General features: G+C 43.4%; 2 protein-coding genes across 6 annotated transcripts in view; both read left to right on the top strand.

Moving 5' to 3' along the window:
• The first annotated feature begins 922 nt into the window (after positions 1-922).
• On the top strand, positions 923-11097 carry ELAC1 (elaC ribonuclease Z 1). 5 transcript variants are annotated; one of them, XM_061614560.1, is made up of 4 exons: positions 923-1026; positions 3688-3867; positions 7311-7778; positions 9267-11097. In XM_061614560.1, the coding sequence occupies exons 2-4, from the start codon at positions 3711-3713 to the stop codon at positions 9740-9742; spliced, it is 1101 nt and encodes a 366-aa protein (XP_061470544.1). In that variant the 5' UTR covers positions 923-1026; positions 3688-3710; the 3' UTR covers positions 9743-11097. The 5 variants fall into 5 exon arrangements, with proteins under 5 accessions (XP_061470544.1, XP_061470534.1, XP_061470564.1 ...); XM_061614550.1 differs by having other exon boundaries at positions 943-1228; XM_061614580.1 differs by lacking the exon at positions 923-1026 and adding an exon at positions 1393-1636.
• Positions 11098-20178: 9081 nt separating this feature from the next.
• SMAD4 (SMAD family member 4) overlaps positions 20179-22956 on the top strand; it is a 50574-nt gene continuing 47796 nt past the window's right edge. The window contains exon 1 of the mRNA XM_061614593.1: positions 20179-20746. The gene's annotated coding sequence lies outside the window, so the exon portion shown is untranslated. The remainder of the gene's footprint in view (positions 20747-22956) is intronic.

Here is a 22956-nt window from a genome sequence, read left to right on the forward strand (position 1 = left end):
TCTTGACAGCAAAAAGAGATGGCAACCTTCCTTCCCTGGCTCCCTCCTTCACGACCTTCCCCTTTACTCTTTCCACCCCCACAGCCTTGGGGTGGTGAGTGGTGTGGGAGAAGAGATCATTTTATAGCTGAAGGAAAAGTTTGTTGGAAGATTCAGGACAGACAAAAGGAAGTACTTCTTTACTCAGCGCATAGTTAAACTATGGAATTTGCTCCCACAAGATGCAGTAACGGCCACCAGCTTGGATGGCTTTGAAAGAAGATTAGACAAATTCATGGAGGACAGGGCTATCAATGGCTACTAGCCGTGATGGCTGTGCTGTGCCACCCTAGTCAGAGGCAGCATGCTTCTGAAAACCAGTTGCCGGAAGCCTCAGGAGGGGAGAGTGTTCTTGCACTGGGGTTCTGCTTGCGGGCTTCCCCCAGGCACCTGGTTGGCCACTGTGAGAACAGGATGCTGGACTAGATGGGCCACTGGCCTGATCCAGCAGGCTCTTCTTAAGTTCTTATGGTGTAACCATCACCTAGCAAAATTGCCATCTGATTTTTCTGCCTGCCATGCAGCTATTAAAGGAATTGGCGCCTTTCCTGGAAGACAGGTGGCAGCCCTATCTTTCCCCTTCCTTTGCTTGCCACCCCACAATGAAGAGAAGCGTGGTTGTGTCTTTTAACCTGCACAGGCAGAAGTTCGGCATCTGCTGCTTCTCCATCAGGACACATCAACACGTTGGGAACACCTGCGCCTGTTGATTTTCTGCCTGCCATGCAGCTATTAAAAACAGAGGAACTCTCCCAGTAAAAAAAAAAAAAAAAAGTTGGCAACCCTTAAAGCTGTCCTTATTTCCAACCATTTCACGTCCAGGCTCACTAGCAGCTGTATTCAAAACACCCAAAGCAGCTTCTTTTTTTTCTGCCGCGGCTCCTCCTCCTCCTCCAGAAGGGCTCAGCCCCGGAACCTATTGCCTTTCTTGAACTTCCTGAGCATGCGGAATGATCATCTGCTCTGCGCGAGGATGAGCTTGCAAAGGTGGCAGTTTATTCTCCTCTTTCCCGCTGCTTACTTGGAAGATTAATTTTGGATCAGAAACAGTCCAAATTAGTTAACAGATTTCCAAGCAGAGAGGCTTGCCAGAGGGGCCCCGGAAGCCTTCCTCTTAAACAGAACAAGCCCGTTTCTCCTTGGTAGCCGGGATAGGAGGCTAGGAAGACTCCGAGCAAGGGAGGCCCAGGTGGGTAGGGAGAAAACGCCCCATGAAATCCCTGAAAACTGATTTTGACCTCAGCATTAGAACCAAGCGGTGAACTCCAGCTCCCATGAGCCCTAGCTAGCACGGCCAATGGCCAGGGATGGTGGGAGTTGTAGTCCAACGTCATCTGGAGGGGCCCAGGTTGAGGACGGTAATCTGCAGTTGTGTACAGTATTTTAGTGGTTGAGGCATGCACCGAGAGGGTTAAAATGGATGACACCAATTCAGTGAGATGATCACCTTTGAACCTTTCCACTTATTTTTTTAATAAAAAGGAAGCCAAAAGCAGTTACGTTTGTCTGCAAGACGAAACTAGAACATGGAAAGAGACGAATGGTTCTAGTAAAGGCTTGTGCTGTTTTATTTTTTCTCTGTAGCGACAGTTGCAATGTAGGTTAGCATTTAAAAGCAATGTGGTTCTCCCCCATTTGCAGTCTGAAGTGGTACAGGCCGCTGTACCATCTCATTCTACCGCTGTTTCCTTGCAGGATCATTGCATAATAGCTATGTATTTCGCGGGGCTCTTTCCGCTGCTGATTGTTTGAAAGATCTTATTGTATGTACATCGTGTTATTAACCTGTAAGGGAAAACAGTTTATAAATCCTTTTAACTTAATTTTTTTTTTTAGCATCATCGGCGTGCATAGCATTTAGTACATAATATTAAGGTTGCAGTCCTTTCCCCATGTTCCTGGGAGCAAGCCCCATTGACCTTAATGAGACTTTCTTCAAAGTAGAGATAAAGACTGTACTGTAAGGCGGCAGTTCTGTTCCTACTTATCTGGGAGTAAGAACCATGCATCTCAATTGGACTTGCTTCTAGGTAGACATGTATGGAACTGCGCTGTAAATAAGTTAGTTTTGAGTTTAAATAAAGAGCAAGGAGTTTAAAAACCAGCCTCTGTTTTTTCTTAAGAAAGACGATCCTTATTTTGCAATGAGTTTGCAATGATAGGGTTTGGTTGTTTTTTTAAAAAAAAATGATTTGAAAAACTTTATGCAAGGTAGGGTAATTTGCATCAGAAAAGTTTCTGGTGTCCTAGAGAGTGGTCTAATTTAATATGTCTGTTTTACTTGTATTTAAAGCTAAAAAGGGTGAAACTGCCAAACTTGCCTACCATTGTATTTACAACTGGCATCCATTCATTGTTACAAATGAACGTAGAAAATGGAAAATGTTCTGCAGAAAAATAAAGCCCTGGAAAACGTTCTGTCCCACATTGCTGGTTTGCTGTGTAATGTACAAGCTCTGGTGCTGGGAGAGCATGAGGAGGGAACACACAACCCTAATATTCTTGCAGACAGAGGAAATGCCTTCAAAGGAATATCAGAGGACAAATAAGGGCAGAGATTCAAATGAGGTGTTGCCAGGAGTGAGCTATTTATTGAGCATTCATCTGGATTTGGTCAGGGGCGGGGAGCCTGTGGCCTTCCAGATGCTGTTGGGTAACAAATCCTGTCATCCCTGACCATTCTGGAGGGCACAGTGTGTAACTTCTGGATCTTGATGAGGGCTAGGGAAAAAGTGAAAGTATTTTAAAATCTAGGATTGCTAACTTTTCAGCTGCCTTCTGTATCTGTGCCTTTAAATGGCATGTTAAGAGTGCATAAATGGGCAGGTGAAGGTCTCAAAAGGTACCATTAGAAAAGCTGGCGATCTTGTTAGTAACCCATGGCACATTTAAGGCACTGAAGGTTTTGTATCTAGTTAGCATACATGGGGAAAAAAAAGTCAGTCCAAACATTGTGTGGAAACTGCCTATGTAAAGGAGGACAGGCAATGTGGAGATTTTAAAAATCTCTCCGTTGTTGCCAAAGCCCAAGATACTGCATGACAATAACACAGCAGCTGCTGCAATTGTTGCCCCAAACACATCTTCTTAAAGTACAGTGTGTAGGGCAATTCTTCTGGAGCTCTATAGACCTTAGGAATATAAGAAGAGCCTCCTGGATGAGGCCAGTGGCCCATTTAGCCTCACAGTGGCCAACCAAATGCCTATGGGAAGCCTGCAAGCAGAATCACAGCAGAGCAATTCTCCTCACCTGGGATTTCTGACAGCTAGTATTCGGAAGTACACTGCCTCCAACAGTGGAAGTAAAATAGCCATCACTGCAAGCAGCCATTGATAGCCTTATCCACCATGAATCTGTCTAATCCATCCAAGCTGGTAGCCATTGCTACCTCTCGTAGGAATGAATTCCACAGTTTATGCACTGCATGAAGAAGTACTTTTTGTCTGTCCTGAATTTTCCAACATTCAGCTTCATTGGATGTCCCCAAGTTCTAGCATTAACTAGGAAGTGTGCTTAGCCTTGTAGCCTTAGTCTGGCCAGTACATTTTAATGCCCAGTATCTTTATTTAGTTCATTTTTTTAAAAAAAAATTGTCAATGGGCCAGAAAACCAAAAGTAAATCAGATTTCTTACTGTGTCTCTGTTAGGTGCTGCGCTGATTTTGAGTAAGATGTCGATGGACGTCACTTTCCTGGGAACGGGTGCTGCATATCCGTCGCCAACTAGAGGAGCCTCAGCTATAGTAGTCCGTTTTGAAGGAGAATGCTGGCTCTTTGATTGTGGTGAAGGGACACAAACCCAGTTCATGAAAAGTCATCTGAAAGCAGGTCAGCTCTGATGTTTTGTTGGTTGTTTTTCAAAATTCGCTGGGAGAAGCTGCAGCCAGCTAGCAGCACTGGAAATGATGTGCTTCCAATAAGAGGCTTCCAGTTAGGGTATAATCCGATGCACCAGAGATCACTAGCCTGTTTGGGCCAGTGGGTCAAATCTTAGCACTTGGTAATGCATAAAGCTGATTTTTGCTGTGCTTCTTGTAACGCAATCCCCATTATACTTAAGGGAGCCTCAAAGCTCAGTTCTGTCCTGCCTGAAAATAATTTGCATACTGGCCCTTGTGTGGTGGTGTTTTTCTTCAAAACCAATTAACCCCCAAACTGGGTTGAGTCAATTAACTTGGGATATCCAGTAGCTGAATGAGTACTGCAGAGGTTAACAACCTTTCTGGGCCGGTGGGCACTTTTGGAATTTTGGGAAAGTGCCATGGGCACCAGTCGCAGCATGGCTGCCATGGGGACATGACATAACGCAGCCAAACGAGCAGAAAAAGAGAAAGGGCCTCAAAGTGGTGTGGGCATCCTCCACCTTCAGGTGCCCCATCAGTGAGGAAAAAAGGCATCTACATCAGCCACTGCCACATTCGCTCACAGAGAGAAGGTATTTGGCCCTCTCCTCTGTTCAGAACCTTGCTACCCAATGAAAGGTGTTTAAGGATGCGGGTTCAATGTAGGAGAGGAGAACTGAGCAGGAAGAGCAGTCAGTCTCCTGTGCATTGTGGGTTTCTGGGGGTTATCTACTAAGACCTTTTTTGTGGGCACTCTGCAAGGTACTGGCAGGCACACTGATGTCTGTGGTACCACAATGGTGACCCCCTGCCCTAGCAAGTGTGTTTAGAATGGCAGCCCAGTAGTGCAACCCTACACATGTTTCCTTAGAAGCAGATCACTGTCAACCACTGTTCTCGAACCTTGGGTCCCTGGATGTTGTTGGACCAGAACCCCCATCAACCCCAGCCAGCTTAGCCAATGGCCAAGAATGATGGGAGTTGTAGTTCAACAACATCTGGAGACCCAAGGTTGAACCCAAAAGGATAGAAACCTAACCTGCACAACCTCTGAAAAAAATGAGCTTGGAGGTATCTTTTAGAACATCGAAATTATTAAATGTAATTTTATTATATAATAGCTAGTGATCATAAAACATTATTAAAAACCATCATATATGGCAATAAAATATGCTTAATCCATTCCTTGCATTCAAATCTAGTTCTAGTAATAATCTAGTAATAAATCAGATTTACAGAATATATTGTACAATGCATATCTTGCTTAGTCTTTAGATTTGGACTAACGAATGATAAAAATCCTTGAAGATGCAGGCCTCTCAAATTCAATAGTTACTTATTTTGTCAGCCAGTTTCAGAAGCAGGTCCAAAAACGTCTCTCAGGAACACCCAGCTACCCAAAATCCAAAGTACCCACTGAAGAAGACCTTTATAGGTTGAAACGCGTTTGGAAAAGGTTTAGAACTAGATTTGAATGCAAGGAATGTATTACACATATTTTATTGCCATATATGATGGTTTTAATGTTTTATGATTGCTAGCTATTATATAATAAAATTACATTTAATAATTTAGATGTTCTAACAGATCGTCACTGAGCCTATTTGAGTTTTTCAGAGACCCAAGGTTGGAAAACAGTGCTCTAAATACATTGGGCTTTACCCACAGGCAAGGATGTACACATTGAACTCATTGGGACTTTCTTCTGAGAAGGATTGTGCTCTGAGGTGTTGATTGCAGTGAGTAGAGAAAAAAAGAGACTCTTTGCTTCCCTGAAGCACTTAAGCAGCTTTCGCAAGGAGGAAAATTAGCAGTTTACTCTTCCATTCATAGTATCAAGCAAGCTATGTATGATCTTGTTCCAGTGTGTGATCCTGTTTCACGCAGAAGTCTGTTTTGGCATTAACTGGTATGCATACATGTAAATAAATACATTGTGAGGAATATGCATCTATTGATTAATGTCTTGGCCTTGATGAGAGATGTAAAAAAAATCAAGGCACTTCTACAACAAATAATAAAGCTGAAGTTTGGTAATGCAAATAGTTTTTTAAACAAATACTGATTGCTAGGAAAAACAGGACATAATTTACCTTTTCTCTAAACTCAGGGCATGAAAGCTGCCTTGTAAGGGTGGCCAGCACAAAGCAAGCCAAGAATCAGATGGGAGACAATGTAGTCCTGGGATAAATCTCCCCCTTTGCACATTTGATGTAGCTTTGTGGCAGTGAGGACTGGCTGTCTGGAAAAATGTGACAACCGATGCATGTGTGGATGTTCTCCATCATATGCTAACAATCTGTGTGGAAGAGAGGAGTTAGCTAGGAATGAGCCTATGCTTTTAAAATGGCACAACTTCAGACTGTCACAAGGATCTGTAGATACAAACCACTGAGGACCACAGGTTGACAATGATCCAAATATGTTATCTTAAATTGGGCAGGGAATATCAGACCTGTCTCATGCGTACATTTTTTCCTCTATGGGGCTCCTGGCAGCTTCAGGAGCTGTAATTTAGATCCAGAAAACTGTGTGCGTATATGAGGGGGAAATGTTAATTTGCCGCTCCTTCAGATAAACATAGTGCTGCTGCTCTGAGTTTTTTAAAGTCTGCTTTAAAAGTTTGTTTTTTTAAGGTAGGATGGATTTCCCGGTGCATGGATTTCCTGTATCACATCTGTTTCAGATCTTATCATTTTTGTGGGGTTCTTTTTATGTGTTTTCCAGCATTTAAATCAGAGATGGGCAACCTGTGGCCTTCCAAATGTCGCCAGTTCTTTCTTTTAACTGTCCTGAATCCACCAGCATTCAGCTTCATTGGATGTCCACAAGTTCTAGTGTTCTGAGAGAAGGAGAAAAACTTCTATCACTCTCTCCATGCCATGCATAAGTTTATAAACTTCTATCATGTCACCTCTTACTCGCCTTTTCTCTAAAGTGAAAGTCTCAAATGCTGCAGCCTTTGCTCATAGGGGAGTCACTCCATATCCTTGATCATCTTGGCTGCCCTTTTTTTAAAAAAAACCCCTCTGTGAAGGGTAAACTACAGACACCAGAATTTTTGGGGGGAAGCCATGTGCTTTAAATGTGTGGTAGGGATGTTGACATTGACGCTTATAGCAACCCCGTAATACAAGCCTGGGAACCTTTGGTCCTCCAGATGTTGCTGAACTATAGCCCTCATCATCCCTGATTATTGTCCATGTTAAAATCCAACAACATCTGGAGGACAATGGGTTCCCCAGCCCTGCTGTAACAGAAGCTAGAGAGCAGTGAATTGCACCACTCACATGACTTAGGAGAGACTTGAGTATTGGTGGTGTATTGCATTTGACATTTCTCTGGTGTGAAAGTACATTTTCTTCATGTGCTGTTTTCACTACATGCATCCTGAATTCTCTCAACTCAAGCCCATTATTCTTCTGTTAGGTAGAATTACCAAGATCTTCATAACTCACCTTCATGGCGACCACCTCTTTGGCCTTCCTGGACTGCTTTGTACTATTAGCCTCCAGAGTAGCCCGGCCACAAACAAACTACCGGTTGATATTTATGGACCGCTGGGGCTGAGGAGCTTCCTGTGGAGAACTATGGAACTTTCCCACTCACAACTTGCCTTCCCTTACATTGTTCACGAACTGGTGCCTACACCAGATCAGTGCCCTGCGGAGGAACAGAACGAGCTGTCTTTCCAGGAGAAAGATGAGGTCTCATTTGAAGGGACACAAGGGAAAACTGTTCATCTGGATCCTGTAGAAGACTCATACACTTTGGTGGACAATGCTCAGTTTGTGATGAAGGCGTTTCGACTATTTCACCGCATACCTTCCTTTGGATTTGTAGTGGAAGAGAAGCCACGGGCTGGCAGACTCAATGCCCAGAAGCTGAAGGAACTAGGTAAAAATGGCTCTGCCTCTTTTGGATCCTAAGGAAAATGTCCTGGGGCTGCTATCTTGAAGTTTGTCTGAAACAGGGGTAGCCAACATGGTACCCTCCAGATGTTGTGGACTACAACTCACATTTGCCCCTCCCAGTGTAGCCAATGATCATGAATGATGGGAATTGTAGCGTCTGTATCTGCAGGGCACCACAGTGGTTATCCCTGCTCTAAAAAAAAGCGAGACCTGCAACAGCAACTTGCAGCATGGAATTTTCTCGTTCAGGGTGCCAGCCTGCCATGCCCTTTTCCAGAATACTCCATTCCATCCCCCCCCCGCAACGTTCTGTGGCCACTGAGCATGGTCAGTCCTCATTGGGCTGTGTTGGGAGGGGGTTCTCCTTTTCAGTTTTTTTTTAACTTTATATCTGCAAACTTTGGAGTTCTTCTGATCCTGCAGATCCTGCCCTCTGGTGTGTGGCTGCTGCTGTTTTGGCTACATAAAGATGGTTGCTTGAAAAATAATCTTGCTGTTAGTATATAGGATCCTCTTGATTGTAGATGATAAAAACAGAGGAGTCACTTCATTTTATAGCCTACCCAACTTGTAAATGATGATCATACTTAGCATTTACATAGCACTTTAGGTAGTGCAAAAGTGTTTTATGTACAATATCTCCATAATTCTTACAACAATCCTGTTAGGTAGGTCAGCCTTATATTGCTGATGCAGGTAGCTGTGGTGAGATTTGAGCAGAGGGCTCCCTGGTTCGCAGCTCAGTCTCCTAGCAACACTGCTCTACTCTAGCTGGATTGAAATTCCCACAGCACCTCTGTTGATGTCATGAGCGCTGAAGTCACACCGCAGCTCTTGAGTGTGACTAATAACTTTCCAAGCATATGAAAGTACTTGCTTTTACCCATACAGGAAAGTGCTGTGGCACCTTGGGGACTAACTGATTTATCGCAGTGTATGTTTTCGAAGTCATCAGCCGGCTTCGTGTAATGGGTATTGGTTTAATGTGTCATGTCTTTTGAAGCCAATCAGTCTTTAAGGTGCTGGTGTACTTCCTTTGCTGGTACAGACTAATGCACCTCTTTGCCTCTAAAACACGCTGGCAATATTAGTTAATGGCTCTGATCTAATCTGAAAACTTAATTGCAGAAATCTCTCTCTGTGTGTGTGTGTGTGTTAAAGCAGTGCTCCTTTTTCCCCTAAATGTTTTCAAAGTAGAGCATCCCTCTTCTGATGGGGAAAGACGATTCTTCAACCGGGGCCAGTGGAGAGCAATTTTGACTGAATGCCATGAGAGAAAGCAACTGTGATGTACATGATACCTGCGTAGTTTCAAACATGTGCATTCATAAGTACTGGGTATGGTGGTGGTGGTGAAATCTTTAGGCAGCAGGATTCTGAGTTTTCTGTGAAAGCACAAAGGTGTGTTTAAAAATATGTTGAAAGCTGAGCTGCTTGAAAGATAACTTTATACCTGTGCTTTAATTTCTAGGAGTTCAGCCAGGCCCTTTATATGGCAAACTGAAAGAAGGTGTTACAGTTGTCTTAGAAAATGGCACAACCATCTGTCCTTCAGATGTCACAGAAGACCCTCTCCCTGGCAGAAAAGTTTGCATTTTAGGAGATTGTTCTGGTATTGTTGGAGACGGAGCAGTGACCCTTTGTTATGAAGCTGATCTCTTGGTTCACGAAGCCACGCTGGATGATACCCAAGTGGACAAAGCGAAGGAGCATGGCCACAGCACCCCCAAAATGGCAGCAGAGTTTGCAAAGCTGTGTAAAGCAAAGAGACTGGTTCTGTCTCACTTCAGTCAGAGGTATAAGCCAGCCAGTCAGATTGGCGAAGGAGATGTGGATGTCGTGGAGTTGAAGAGGCAAGCTGAGTTGGTGTTGGATGGACAAGAATTGGTGTTGGCAGAGGATTTTATGACCATAGGTGTTCCAATGAAAAAGCCACTGCCTAATTAGAGAGAGAAAAGTTAATTTGACTGAATCTACTGTTTGCTTTCAGATTAATTTCTTAAGGCCTAGTGGGAGTGGGGGCTAGGGGCCTGATTCATTGGACTGAGGTCACATCTTCACCGTACTTTTAATGCACTCTCATACCACTTTGTCATGACTTCCCCCAAAGGATCCTGGGAACTGTTTGTTAGGACTGCAGTTCCCAGGATCCTTTGGGGAAGCCATGTCTCTTAAAGTAGTATAAGAGTGCTTTAAAGGTATGGTGTGTGGATGTGACCTTACCTGTGGGCCTCTTAGCATCTTCTTCTATGCAGTACTACACACCACTGATGCCTTAGCAGGGCTGCAGAGAGGTGACCTGGGTAAAACTTAGTCTTGGGGCCCTCTTTCAGTAGAAAACGTAGGGTGCTGGCCAGTAAAGTCATAGTAGAACTATTAAATTAATGGACTTAAGCAGAGGTGTCTAAACTTTGTCCCTCCAGGCGTTGCTGGACTCCAACTCCCATAATTCCTGACTTCTGGCTGGGGCTGATGGGAGTTGGAGTCCAACAGCATCTGGAGGGACACAGGCTCCCCACCCCTGTTTTGCTAAGTGTTGCACATGGCAGTTCTATCACATTTCCTTTCCAACCTCTAGAAACAATGTTTTATAAAACTACTCAAAAATTGATTCCTCCTCCAGCAGAGAGGGTATCGATTTGAAAGAGAATTTGTCTCAGGGAAGAGAAAATCCACAGGCAGGGAAGGGAACAGACTTTCCCCAAAGGGCCAGGCCTTTGCATGCTGGCCATCCTGGTAGTTAGGCCATCATCATGCCATGGTGAGGCCATCATCCTAGGCCATGCTTTGATTTGGATTCTTGCATTGAACAGGGGGTTGGACTTGATGGCCTTATAGGCCCCTTCCAACTCTACTATTCTATGATTCTATGATCATCTTCAGTTTGTGGTGCCACTTTCCCACAAAATTGTTCCCATCCTGGCATACAACGTGCCAATAACAGTAATAAACATAACAATTCAAATGACATATTAAAAAAATAATGTCAATAAATATAGAAAACAAATCTGCACAACATTATATAAAGCAATACAAATATATTAGGTTAGCTTAAAACTGAATGGGAATGAACATGTCTGACATGCCTCAGTTAAAGAACTTCAAAAGCTTGGTGTTTTTTGGTTTTAAACAATCTTGAGAATTGGTTGGTGCACCTTTTCATTTACAGAAAATTTTAAAAAACCCTGAAATGTAAGTTTCTGTTTCTATTGTTTTATGCTATCCTAACACAAATTAAATGGCTGGGCCTACCCTCTGAAACTACCAGGTAGGTTGCTCCTCTGGGTCTCCCATCTCCTGAATTCCACTGGTGAATTGTTGTTATGTGCCTTCAAGTCGATTACAGCTTATACCTCCAAGAGCATCTGTCATGAACCACCCTGTTCAGATCTTGTAAGTTCAGGTCTGTGGATTCCTTTATGGAATCAATCCATCTCTTGCTTGGCCTTCCTCTTTTTCTGCTCCCTTCTGTTTTTCCCAGCATCATTGTCTTTTCTAGTGAACTGTGTCTTCTCATGATGTGTCCAAAGTATGATAACCTCAGTTTCATCATTTTAGCTTCTAGTGACAGTTCTGGTTTAATTTGTCCTAACACCCAATTATTTGTCTTTTTTGCAGACCATGGTATGCGCAAAGCTCTCCTCCAACACCACATTTAAAAGGAGTTGATTTTTCTCTTACCCGCTTTTTTCACTGTCCAACTTTCACATCCATACATAAAGATCAGGAATACCATGGTCTGAATGATCCTGACTTTAATGTTCAGTGATACATCTTTGCATTTGAGGACCTTTTCTAGTTCTCTCATAGCTGCCCTCCCCAGTCCTAGCTGTCTTACTATCTGTGCAGTCTTATTTAATTAATATTATATGCTATCTTTCCTTCAAGGTGTGGTGTGCATGTATCCCTCATTTCATCCTCACAACAACCCGGTGAAGTAGGTTAAGCTAAGAGACTGTGACTGGCCCACGGTCAGATTTGTGACATGCCCAAAAAGTGACTTTTATGGCTGAGTTGCGGATTGGATCCCAGATCTCCCGGGTCCTAGTCCAACACCCTAACCGCTACTCTACACTCATGTAATGTGCATGGCTGTATTAGCACCATGCTGCTAATGCCATGTATCTAACCAGGCTGTGAATGGATAGGACACTTTTCACTTGCTTACTTACTTTGGAGGCTGGGAAAGTACAACCAGATCTCAGGACACAGTGAGGGGGGAGTAGGCTGGGGTGGAGACCTAGCTATGAACATGGGGGGAATCTTTACAGGTGGAGACTTAAGCAATATGAATTAATAAGCTGGGGGGCAGTCGTGTGGGGTCCTGGAGCAGTTTCCCCCTTTGTGCCCCCCAGGTACCCCTGTTCCTTAGTAATATCAACTGTAGTTGAAATGCCCATGCGCCTTGGAAGAATAGGTGTCTTCCACATAACATATCCCAGTCTGCTTCTGTGTTGGAATTGCTTTTTAATATGCTTTTAAACCTTTTTTTAAAAACAATATGTTTTTTAACCTTTTTTAAAAAAAAATATCTTCAAAGCTTTAAAAAAAATGTTTTTAAAGTTGTTTTGTTTTAATGTATCTTAATGTTTGTTTTTGTTTTATTTGCCGCCCTGGGCTCCTGCTGGGAGGAAGGGCAGGATATAAATCAAACAACAAATAAATAAATAAAATAATAACACAACCCAAATTCTTATTTAAGTGCACATTGATTAACCGGTCTGCAATTGGACACTGACTGAATTAAAGCTGCAATCTTTTACTGTTTAGTTTGACAGTAAGCCCCACTGAAATCAGCAGGAGTAAATATGAATAGCATCAGGCTATGTATGTAAAGCAGAAGGATCTTGCCTCTTAATGCCAGGAATATATTAATATGATAAGAGTATGTTAGGCTAATAATAATGATGATGATATAAGAAATAGAATTTGGACTGTCAGCATTAATTTTCTAGATGCAAGTTGAATGTGGTGGCTTTATGTAAAAAATACAAATTGATAAAGCATTTACATTTATTTATTTATTTAAGCCATTTCTATACCACTTAATATATATAAAAATATCTAAGCAGTGTACAGAAGATAAAACTGCAAATATTATAAAAATATACAATAAAGCCATAATACAAAAGCATACGTAATACAAGTTAACAAATAAATATTAAAACAATTGCCTTGCACTTCTCCACTCAGCATCTTTCAAGCTCTTGGCTCACACCCAGGACTCCACCCATCCATCCTGGCTCTCATCTAGGGTCCAACACACACAAATTGCCCCCAAAGTCTCACAAGCTTCCCAGGGGATCCCAAAAAAGGTGAACAGAAGGATGCAGGGGAAGTGGGAGGCCTGGGCTGCCCCTGTGCTGGAAGGCACCGTTGACAAGTACACATGGCAGCGTAGGTAGAAGTGTGGGGCACGGAAGGCCAGCTCCAGGTGGGAGTGCGAGATGAAGCTGGAGTGGCCCATGTTGAAGTCCACCATTTATGTTAGACAACTTGTAGAGTACATGTTGATACCAATTGCTGTATATGGGAAGTTTATTGTATAAAGAACTCTTCAAGATACATTCATATTTTCCATATACATTAGTAAGAAACCACAGAATAGGTACAAGCAATATATTTATTGAGATCAACTAATTTTTACTGGAGGTAAAGAAAAAGTTGGCAACTGGCCTGGGCTGGCTGAACTGTGCAAACAACCAAGTGTGTGTATGTGTGTGGGTAACTTTTTTGGGGGGGGGCACAGTGAAGTATCACATGACATAAGAGGGTCATACCAGGATCCTTTGCAATGCCACAAGGGATGCTGGTTGTGTGTGTGCATGTGTGAAAATGTCAGACTGCATGCTACCATATGGAATCCAGCATTGCAAGAATCCTGGGATGTGCCTCTCTGATCTGGAATGGCAAAAAATGGTATCTTAAGTCTTGCACAACTATGAGAATGTTCTGAGAGAGATGGACACAGTAACCCTGGGGTCGCCAATATGGTGCTTGCAAAAGATCTCAGTAAATATCCCCATAAAAATCCACAATGTACAAGAGACTATTTGCTCTTTCTCCTCTGTTCCTGTTTGAACCGGCTCAGCTTCTCCTACACTGAACATAAATATGTCAACATTTCATTGAATGCCATCTGGAAACTCCTTCCTATCCATTCTGAACAGAGAAATTCAAAGAGCTTCTCTCTGTGAGCAAGTGTGGTGGCGGCTGATGTAGGTGCCTTATTTCCATTTATGGGGCAGCTGTTGGTGAGGGATGCCCATGCTATTTTGTGGTCCTGTGTCTTTTTCTGTTCTTTTGGATGTGGCAGCCATCATGTGTTATACCATGTCCCCATGGCAGCCATTTTGCCCACTGGTCCCAAAAGGTTGGTGAACCCTGCAGTAGCCTTCCCAACCATCTGCTCCCACTGGTAGTACATGCCCTGGTCACCTCTCGCCTAGACTACTGTAATGCGCTCTATGTGGGGTTACCCTTGAAAATGGTCCGGAAGCTGCAACTGGTACAGAATGCGGCGGCTCGTCTGATTAAAGGCAGCCGCCGGCAAGATCACATCACTCCAGTGCTGAAGGAGTTGCACTGGCTACCGGTTGTTTACTGGGCCCAATTCAAGGTGTTGGTTTTGACCTTTAAAACCCTATACGGTTTTAGCCCAGTCTATCTGAAGGAGCGCCTCCAGCATCGTCAGGGATGCCGCTCAACAAGATCAGCCTCGGAAGACCTTCTCTCGATCCCACCGGTTAAAACAGCTAGACTGGTGAGGACTAGAGAGAGGGCTTTTTCAATAGTGGCCCCCACCCTGTGGAACTCTCTCCCAAATGATCTCCGCCATGCCCCTTCTATGATGAGCTTCCGCCGGGCCTTGAAGACCTGGCTCTTCAGGCAGGCTTTTGGGGTGGGTTAGGTTTCTTACTGTTATGGTTTTAAATTTTAATGTTTTAATGTATTGTTTTATCTTGTACGTCGCCCAGAGTGGCTGGACAACCAGCCAGATGGGCGACTAATAAATTAAATAAATAATAAATAATAATAATAATAGCCATTCAACCACTGGATAACCCAGTTTAATTGACTCAACCCAACTCTGGGGTTGGTTGGTTTTGAAGACAAATACACTGGCCCCCACTTTTCGGCGTTCCACTAATACGGCGGTTTTCAATTAGAGTAAGGCCCCACTCATACGGCGCTTGTTCTGCTTTTACGGCATTTTTTGGCATGATGTGCTCAGCAGCTGAGCGTCGGGCGCCATTTTATTGAAGGAGTTCCTCTTTTTGGCGATTTTCGCTTTTTGGCGAGGGTCTTGAACGTAACCCTCTGAATGAGTGGGGCCCTACTATAATAAGGGTCAGTGGACAAATTATTTTCAGGCAGGACAGAATTGTGCTTGGAGGCTCCCTTACGGGGTTGTGTTGCAAGAAACGCAGCAGAAGGCAAATCTATGCCAGAATACCAAGTGCTGCAATGTCACTCTGGTTGCAGCAATGTAAACCACGTGCCGCTTCAGCAAAAGCAGCTGAGTGGAAGCAGGATGCACGAGGGCTTGCAAAATGTGTATATTTCCTCTGCAGCTTCTAAGATATAAAACTGGAGATCCTTTACTTTTTTGTTTTTGGATCCAGTGCATTTAAAAATACTTCTGTCTCCCCTGAGATCTCATCCTAGCTCAGATGTCCTTGATCTAATTTTAAACTTGGCACGCACAGTAGGTATGAAGGCTGAATCTTTCCCATGTTCAAATAAACAGGGTGTGGCTTGGCCTGAAGATTCCAGCTGCACACATTCTCCCCTTTAAATAGCAGGGCCTGCCTTGGCCTGCCCAGGGTTTCCTTCTGTTCAAACTCTTGAGCCAAAGAAAATGTTCTCTTGTTAACTAATCACTGTGAGTTCAACACCTTCTTCCTCCAAATTGGATCCTAATCCATTTTCAATGCAATTATTGAAGAAGTGCTTTTATGGTTGGTGGGCCTGGGATTCTGAACTGTGAAATCCCAGAGCTTTGGCAATCAGCAAGCCCCGATTTTTTGAACTGTATTCTCTTCCCTTGTGACCCAGTTGAGGCTGGGCTGGAGGACAGGCTGGTAAGGAACTTCCATCACCTCTAAAAAGTGTCTTTGCTTCTATAGGCAGTCTCCTAATTGAATGAACTGCACTATGCTGAAGTGATGTGGAGGTTTTAGTAATTCACTTGCTGAATCATTCTGGCTCCCCAGATCTACTCTGCTGAATATCACTGTGCCTGAAGCCACTCGCTGAATCACTTAACCAGCCAGGCCCCCGGCTTTTCCTTCACTCACTCTCTCTGGGCTGGGAAAGGTATATCTTGCTTGCTATCCTGTCTTCTGGAGGTCCTTTCCCTGCACTCTGTAGCCTCCACACCCGCTCCCTCTGCCTTTGTGTGGGTGCCTGTTTCAGAGGCCATCCTCTGGTCCTGCCTGCCCAGCTGTGCATGACTGAGGCCTAGTCTGCAAAGTGAGCCCAAAGAGAGAGAGACAGAAAGGGCAGGCTAGTGTGCCTTCCTCAGTTGTGCTAAACTCAAACCTGTCCCCCATCTCCTCTTAAGCGTTGGGTGCTTGCTCTTCATGTGTGTGTGTGTTAGTTCAGTTATGGCTGGGATTATTTAGCTAATTCCCTCACACTAAAGAAATGCATATTGTTAGTGAGTAACTGAGATGTCCCATTAATAAATATGTATTGTATTTGTTACTGAGCTATTCCCCATTGGAGCATTAAATATGTATATTTTGATACTCTGTGTGTGCGTGCTCAGTAAATATCCCCATTTTTAAGACCTGTTTGAGTGTAAGTTACTGGGTAAATCTGCCAAGACTCACTGTTGCTAGTGTGTAAAAATCCTAATTCACAAGACTCCCAGAACATGTTTATGTGAAACAGGTGTCTAAAGGAGAGCCTTGCTAACATGAGTCTCGCTCAGTATTGTCAAGGCTGGCAGTGGCTCTCCGGGGCTTCAGATGAGGGGCTCATGATCAGTGGACAAATATTCTGACCTGGCATAAGGCAGCTTCTTATGTTAGTCTTTCAAGTGCTATAGCAAAAGTCTTTCTTCCTTATGCAAACCTTACAGAGGGGGGCACATTTTGAATTTTGACAGAGGGCTGAGAGTGGCAGTCATAAAATGGCTGCCATGGCATAACATAAAATGAGAGCTACAATAATTGTTTCTCTCTCTCACACACACACCTCATTTGCCATGGGAAGTCAGCTATGTCCTGCTGGTTCTGATTGTGGAGATACAGCTGTTAAAGGCACAAGAACCCCGCCTTCCACAATGCTAGTCCTAAATCAAAGCCTAGGCTGCCATCCTGTACCCACTTATCTGGGAGTAAGCCCAATTAAACACAAAAAGACTTACTTCTGAAGTAGACTTGTATACCACTGCACTGTAAGTTAACTATACAGTGAATTCTTAATGAATGCCCGCACATCAGCTCTTGTACAGCAGGACACAGGCCTAAGCCGCTTCACAAAGTTTTCACATGTTGCACTTCCCATTTGGGAAGGAGATTCTTTAACATCCATCTGCATGTCTTGTGTAGTAGTATTTGCAGAAAATAATTTTGAGAGAGTACCTGATCTCAGACAGACCCACCACAGGAAAGATGCATCCTAGTTGCTAGGTAAAAAGGAAGGGCAAACTACAGAGAGTACAAGGGCTACTAGAAAATAAGACAGAATAAGGAAAAGTGTACTAAAGGGGAGAGGCAAACAGAAGCTCTTTAGGACCCCAGGGATTCCTATTGCCAGGAGTCCAAAAACTCCTCACTTATCAATCACAGCTTTGACTTCACTCATTGACTAAAAAGACTGGCAGGCAAGAGCAGCCAGGCAGGCAGGCTCATTTCACAGAAATTGCTTAGAAATTTTGCTTCATAACTTTCTTTTTAGGAGGGCTAGAGACTTGTTTTTTTAAAACAAAAACTCAATCTGGAGCCTCTGCCTGTGGGCATCAATGAAGGTGACCCCCGCCTTACAGAAATGTTCTGTTTCTGCTCACAGATCTGCTCCTAAATCTAATGTCCATTGAAATGAAATGATAAACTATGATGCAGGAGCAAGAGGAGAAGTGGTCAGACTTGGCTGCTCAGTGCTGTACTGTTGTTGATGAGAAGGAATGTTAGAAAAGCAAGGCTGGCTATTGTCTGGTAGCAAGTAATAATACAGTACTCTGTGCCCTTAAATGAGCAATATCATTGGTCACATGTCTGGGGTGGGATTTAATCACATATAGGCAAATTCAGTTCCCACAATTATAGTTGACAGGGAGGTCTTGTGCAACAAACCTGTTCTCTCAAAATTTCAGAGTTTTTGCGATAAGTGAAGAGAAAATGCACTGGACATTGTGGGATAAAGCTTGGATTCAGTGTCATCTAACCTCCCCTCAAAGAAATCAGAATGAATGCTCATTAAATAGTCAGTCTAGTGTAATCTCTCTGCAAACAAATTAGGATGGATGCTCAATAAGCAGGTCATCTGGAAGTGCCAAACAAAGGCATCTTATAAATAATGCATTATATTTTTTTAATTAAGAAATAAAACAAAGTAAAAAAAGGGTAGGTTAGACTGAGAGATAGCAATTGGCACAAGATCACCCAGTGAGCATCATGGCTGCCTAAGGATATGAACTTGGTCTTTGCTGTACTGACAGGACTGATGGGAATTGTAGTCTGGATGCCACCCTGGGTGGCAAACACTGTAGTAGAGAGTCTGCTTGTTCTGACATGTTCCTGTTATTCTGCAGCTTTTGGACTTCTCTCTGCTTAATGTTGTTATATTTGTTTATTCTTGTATGTATTTTAAACTCCCTCTCACCTTTATGGTGATTGTTTTGGATGTTCTTTGAACAGAAAAGCTCAAAACACGTGTTTTTTTTTTTTACATAAAACTTCCACATTACTTCAGTATAGTGCAGGGATAACCAATGTGTGGGATCCTCCAGATGTCTTATCATTTATTTAAAATTTTTTTATAAGCCACTTAATATTTAACATCTCTAAGGAGTCTACAACACCAACAAAACAGTAGTATAAAAGAATATAAAAACAGGAATTCAGGAAATTCATACAGACAACAGCAGTGTAGTAGCAAATTCAGAAGTGCAGAATTCCTTCATGATCTTCACTGTCACACACCCCTTTTTCATTGCTAGGTTGAGAATTAGGCCTTTCTTAATGCCTTCTCGCACAACAACAGACATCTGTAGGAGACAATAATATGAAAGGGGGAGAGTGTTAGCTACTAAGAAGAGTCTTCTCAGTGGCCAACTCTCTTCCTTTCACTCTGATTGCCTTCAATCAGCAAAAAAGGACAAGGAAGCATGCTATAAGACTCTTCTCAGTGGCTAACCACTCCCCTTTCGTGCTCATTGGCTCATAGGATGCTGAAGGGTAGGGACTCAGCTGGGACTTTGCTCCCAAAAAAGTAAGGGGTCTAACACCCCCTGAGACCCTGGGCGACTACAGCTCTGACAGACAAAACAGGGTCCAATCTTAGGGATCAGGAAAAGCCTGGGCAAACAGATATATGAGGTCTGAAGCAACTGATGGTTGCTGCTTCATGATGTTGGCCTCCAACTCCCATCAGCCCCAGCCACGCGGCCAAAGCTCAGGGATGATGGGAGTTGAAGTCCACAAATCTAGAGGCCACCACATTGGCTTCCCCCATATACTGCAACAAACTTGATTTTCGTGGGAGTCACCCGGAAATTCCTGCTAATAATTGCATGGGTTTTGCAGTGAAACTCCTAAATCAGTTTACATGCAACAGAAGATCCAAGTTTCTTACTCCTAAATAACCATGCAACAGATTATTACACCTTCACTCCAACAAATTCCCACTGACTTTTAACCACTTTAAGCTCTTATGGAGTAGTGTATTGGCAAATTCAGAAGTGCAGGGTCCCTTTAAGTTAGTCACAGCCACACATCCCCGCCTCCTTTTACAGCTGGGTTGAGAATGAGGTCCTTGTTAATGCCTTCTCCCACAACAGACATCCTAGAAGTCAATCAGCATGAAAGGGGAGAGTGTTAGCTACTGAAAAGAGTCTTCTCAGTGGCTGACTCACCTCCTTTCACTCTGATTGGCTCCAATCAGCAGGAAAAGAGAAGGAAGCATGTTAGAAAATTCTCAGTGGCTAACACACTCCTCTTTCTTGCCGACTACCTTGTAGGGTGCTGGAGCTATAGGGAACCTAAAGTAAGGCGTCTATGACTCGCCGAGTCCCTTGGACGACTACATCCGTGTGTAGCTTTGGCTCTCCTGACTGCAGCACCCTGCGAACTAATTGTCTGCATTACAAATGCCATGTGTGTTTGTGTTCAGCTATATAAAATCTGGAGGACGAAGAAAGTCGGTGAGCCAAAAAAACAAAACGAACCCCACCCTGCTCATTCTCTGTTGTCGCGCAGACGAGAACCGTGAAAACGAAAAACTCTTCTTTTTGTTTGTGTGTCTGCGTATGGTTATTTGTCGCGCCCACCCGCATTCTTCTTCTTAAGGGAATCCGAACCGCAACAGCGAGGCGTGTGGTGGTGGTGATGGTAGGAACGACGGAAAGAAGAAACCCGGATGTGGCGCATGCGCTAACGCCGCCTGTCTGGACGTGTCTGCAGCACCACCAGCACTACCACCAAGACCAGCACCACCAACACCACGACGTAGGCAGTGGCAGTTGTCGTCGGTTGGAACCTTCTTCCCTCCTCGCGCCTGAGGCCCTTTGCGCGCGCGCACAGTGTCAGGCTCGCGCCGTCCTGCTGCGGCGCCCCTTCTCCCCCGTCTCTCTCCGGGCCGCTGAGGAGGCGGGAAGGCGAAGGGAGAGAGCGAGAGGGGCGCCCAAGGAGGAGGGTTAGGGGCGCCCAGGCCCCTCACAAGGCAGGCCGCGGCGGCGCTGCTGCTGCTGTTGCCCGACACGGGGTCCCGACTGAGGTCCAGGTAACGCCCCCTCAACCTTCCTTTCTTCTGTGGTTCTCTAACCCACTTGAACACCACCCCCAATAACTCCGCCTGAGTGTCCGGACTGGCCGGCTCAGCCCTCATTGTGTTGATATTTAGTACTGCTACTAGTACTACTATTACTAGTAACCGATTCTACAAGGCTGCAGCTGCACTACTCTTTTGGGGGCGAAAAGGACAAAGAGCTTTGCTTCCCCCTCTCTCCACCCCCCACTGCCCTTTGGGGGGACTTTTTAACAGTGGACGTTTACTCAGAAGGAAACCCCGCTGAGTTCAGTGGGGCTTATTCCCTAGTAAGCCTTTGCCTAGGATTTAAGCCGAACAAACGCTTAGGTTGAGGCGAGATATTTTGAGTGGCTCTGGTCCAGTGGGCTCTGTAGCCCACGAAAGGTTCTGCACATCGGTTGTTAAGGCTTTTAAGGGGCCTTGCAGGATAATAGTACCAGTGCATATTCCAGTAGTGCTTCGTCTGTTGCTTGTAGCAAAAGAGAACAAAGAGTCTTCTTGTAGCACCTTTAAAGACTTGAACAGATTTATTGTGGCACAGGCGATTGTGGGACAGAGCACGCTTTGGCAGATGAACAAAAGCCCTTGCCACAGTAAATCTGTTAGTTTTTAAAGTGTCATGAAGCTTGTGGTAGTAACAGTAGTAGTACAAATTCCAGGGGAGTATTTGTGTTGATCTGTTGCTGCAAAAAAGAACAAAGAGCTTTGTGGCACCTTAAAAGATTTAACAGATTTATTGTGGCTTCAGTGTTTATGGAATAGAACCCATTTTGTCAGATGCAGGAAAGAAAATCTGTTGCCACAATATATCTGTTAAATATTTTTGTGGGGCACAAGTCTGTTATTTTTGCTGCAACAAACTTAACACAGATACCTTTTTCTTACTTTCTTACTACTGCTCACAGTTCTGTGTGCTAATTGTCAGGTTAGCAGTCTTACTGTGACATGAGTTCTTGTGCAACTAATCAAGCGGGCGCAACCAGTGGTTCCCAAACCATGGACCCCTTGAAAATTGCTGAGGGTGTTGGTGGACTGCTTCATGATTTTTCTGCCTGTTGTAGCAATTATAATGCGCTGTGCTGTATGGTTTTTAATTACGTTTACTGGTTTCTTTATTATATATTGTATTTATATTATACTTTGAATTCTGTGGAATTCAAATTGTGATACAATAAAATACAATACAAGGGATGAAAAAAGCAATAAACATACAATTAAAACAGCTGTGCCATCTCCCATCTTAAACCTCAAATCCACAGACACACTGGGCCACCTGAATGAAGCTTGTGAACCACCGGTGGTTTGTGGACCACAGCTGAGGAATCCTTGCTATACTTTATGGAAGTTCATGCCATAGGAAAATCTGTTAGCCTTTAGTAGTAACTGTAGTTATTCCGGCAACATGAAACTATTATGTATGTGGATGTTATAATAATAATCTTAGATGGCTCTGTTTGTCTTCATTTAAAGAATGAATTCATATAAGTAATTTTAATTTTAATTAGTGTTTAATGCTGCATAAGCCTTTATGGCTTACTGCCTACTTCTAGAAGTACTGAAGAAGATAGTGCTGTGTTAACACTTGATCTGAAAAGTTGCTGCTGAATTCATACTTCAAACATTTATCACAGTGTGTATGGATAATACCACCATTCAGATTTCAAATAACAAAGGGAATTATGCATCCGCAAGAGGTGAATATCTGGTGCATTAGAGAGATGCTTTGTAAAGTATGGTGTGATGTTCTGGAAAAAATGGTGTAGAAGTGAATAATACTGCCTGAATCAGTAAGTGGGAAGCATTTTGTACAATCAGTATAAGAAGTTGGTATTTGACATGCAAGAATTGTGAACTACTCTGAAATACGAAGCCTTTAAATTCTGTAGGGTGCTTTGGTGGAAGAGCTTCCTTACAGTTTGTTTATTTATTTATTATTTGATTTATATCCTGCTGTTCCTCCCAGCAGGAGCCCAGGGCGGCAAACAAAAGCACTAGAACACTTTAAAACATCATAAAAACAGGCTTTAAAATACATTAAAACAAAAATATTTAAAAACATTTTTTTAAAAAGCTTTGAAGACATCTTAAAAAAAGGTTAAAAACATATTGTTTTTTAAAAAAGGTTTAAAAACATATTAAAAAGCAATTCCAACACAGACACAGACTAGGATAAGGTCTCAACT

Source organism: Rhineura floridana, chromosome 1, assembly GCF_030035675.1.
Source record: "Rhineura floridana isolate rRhiFlo1 chromosome 1, rRhiFlo1.hap2, whole genome shotgun sequence".
In the NCBI taxonomy this organism is placed as follows: Eukaryota; Metazoa; Chordata; class Lepidosauria; order Squamata; family Rhineuridae; genus Rhineura; species Rhineura floridana.

Coding starts and splice junctions, on each gene's coding strand:
- ELAC1 (XM_061614547.1), top strand. CDS start 1,805: ATGTACATCGTGTTATTAACCT. Junction 1,827..3,687: donor GTACATCGTGTTATTAACCT/GTAAGGGAAAAC, acceptor TGTCTCTGTTAG/GTGCTGCGCTGATTTTGAGT. Junction 7,779..9,266: donor CCAGAAGCTGAAGGAACTAG/GTAAAAATGGCT, acceptor TTTAATTTCTAG/GAGTTCAGCCAGGCCCTTTA.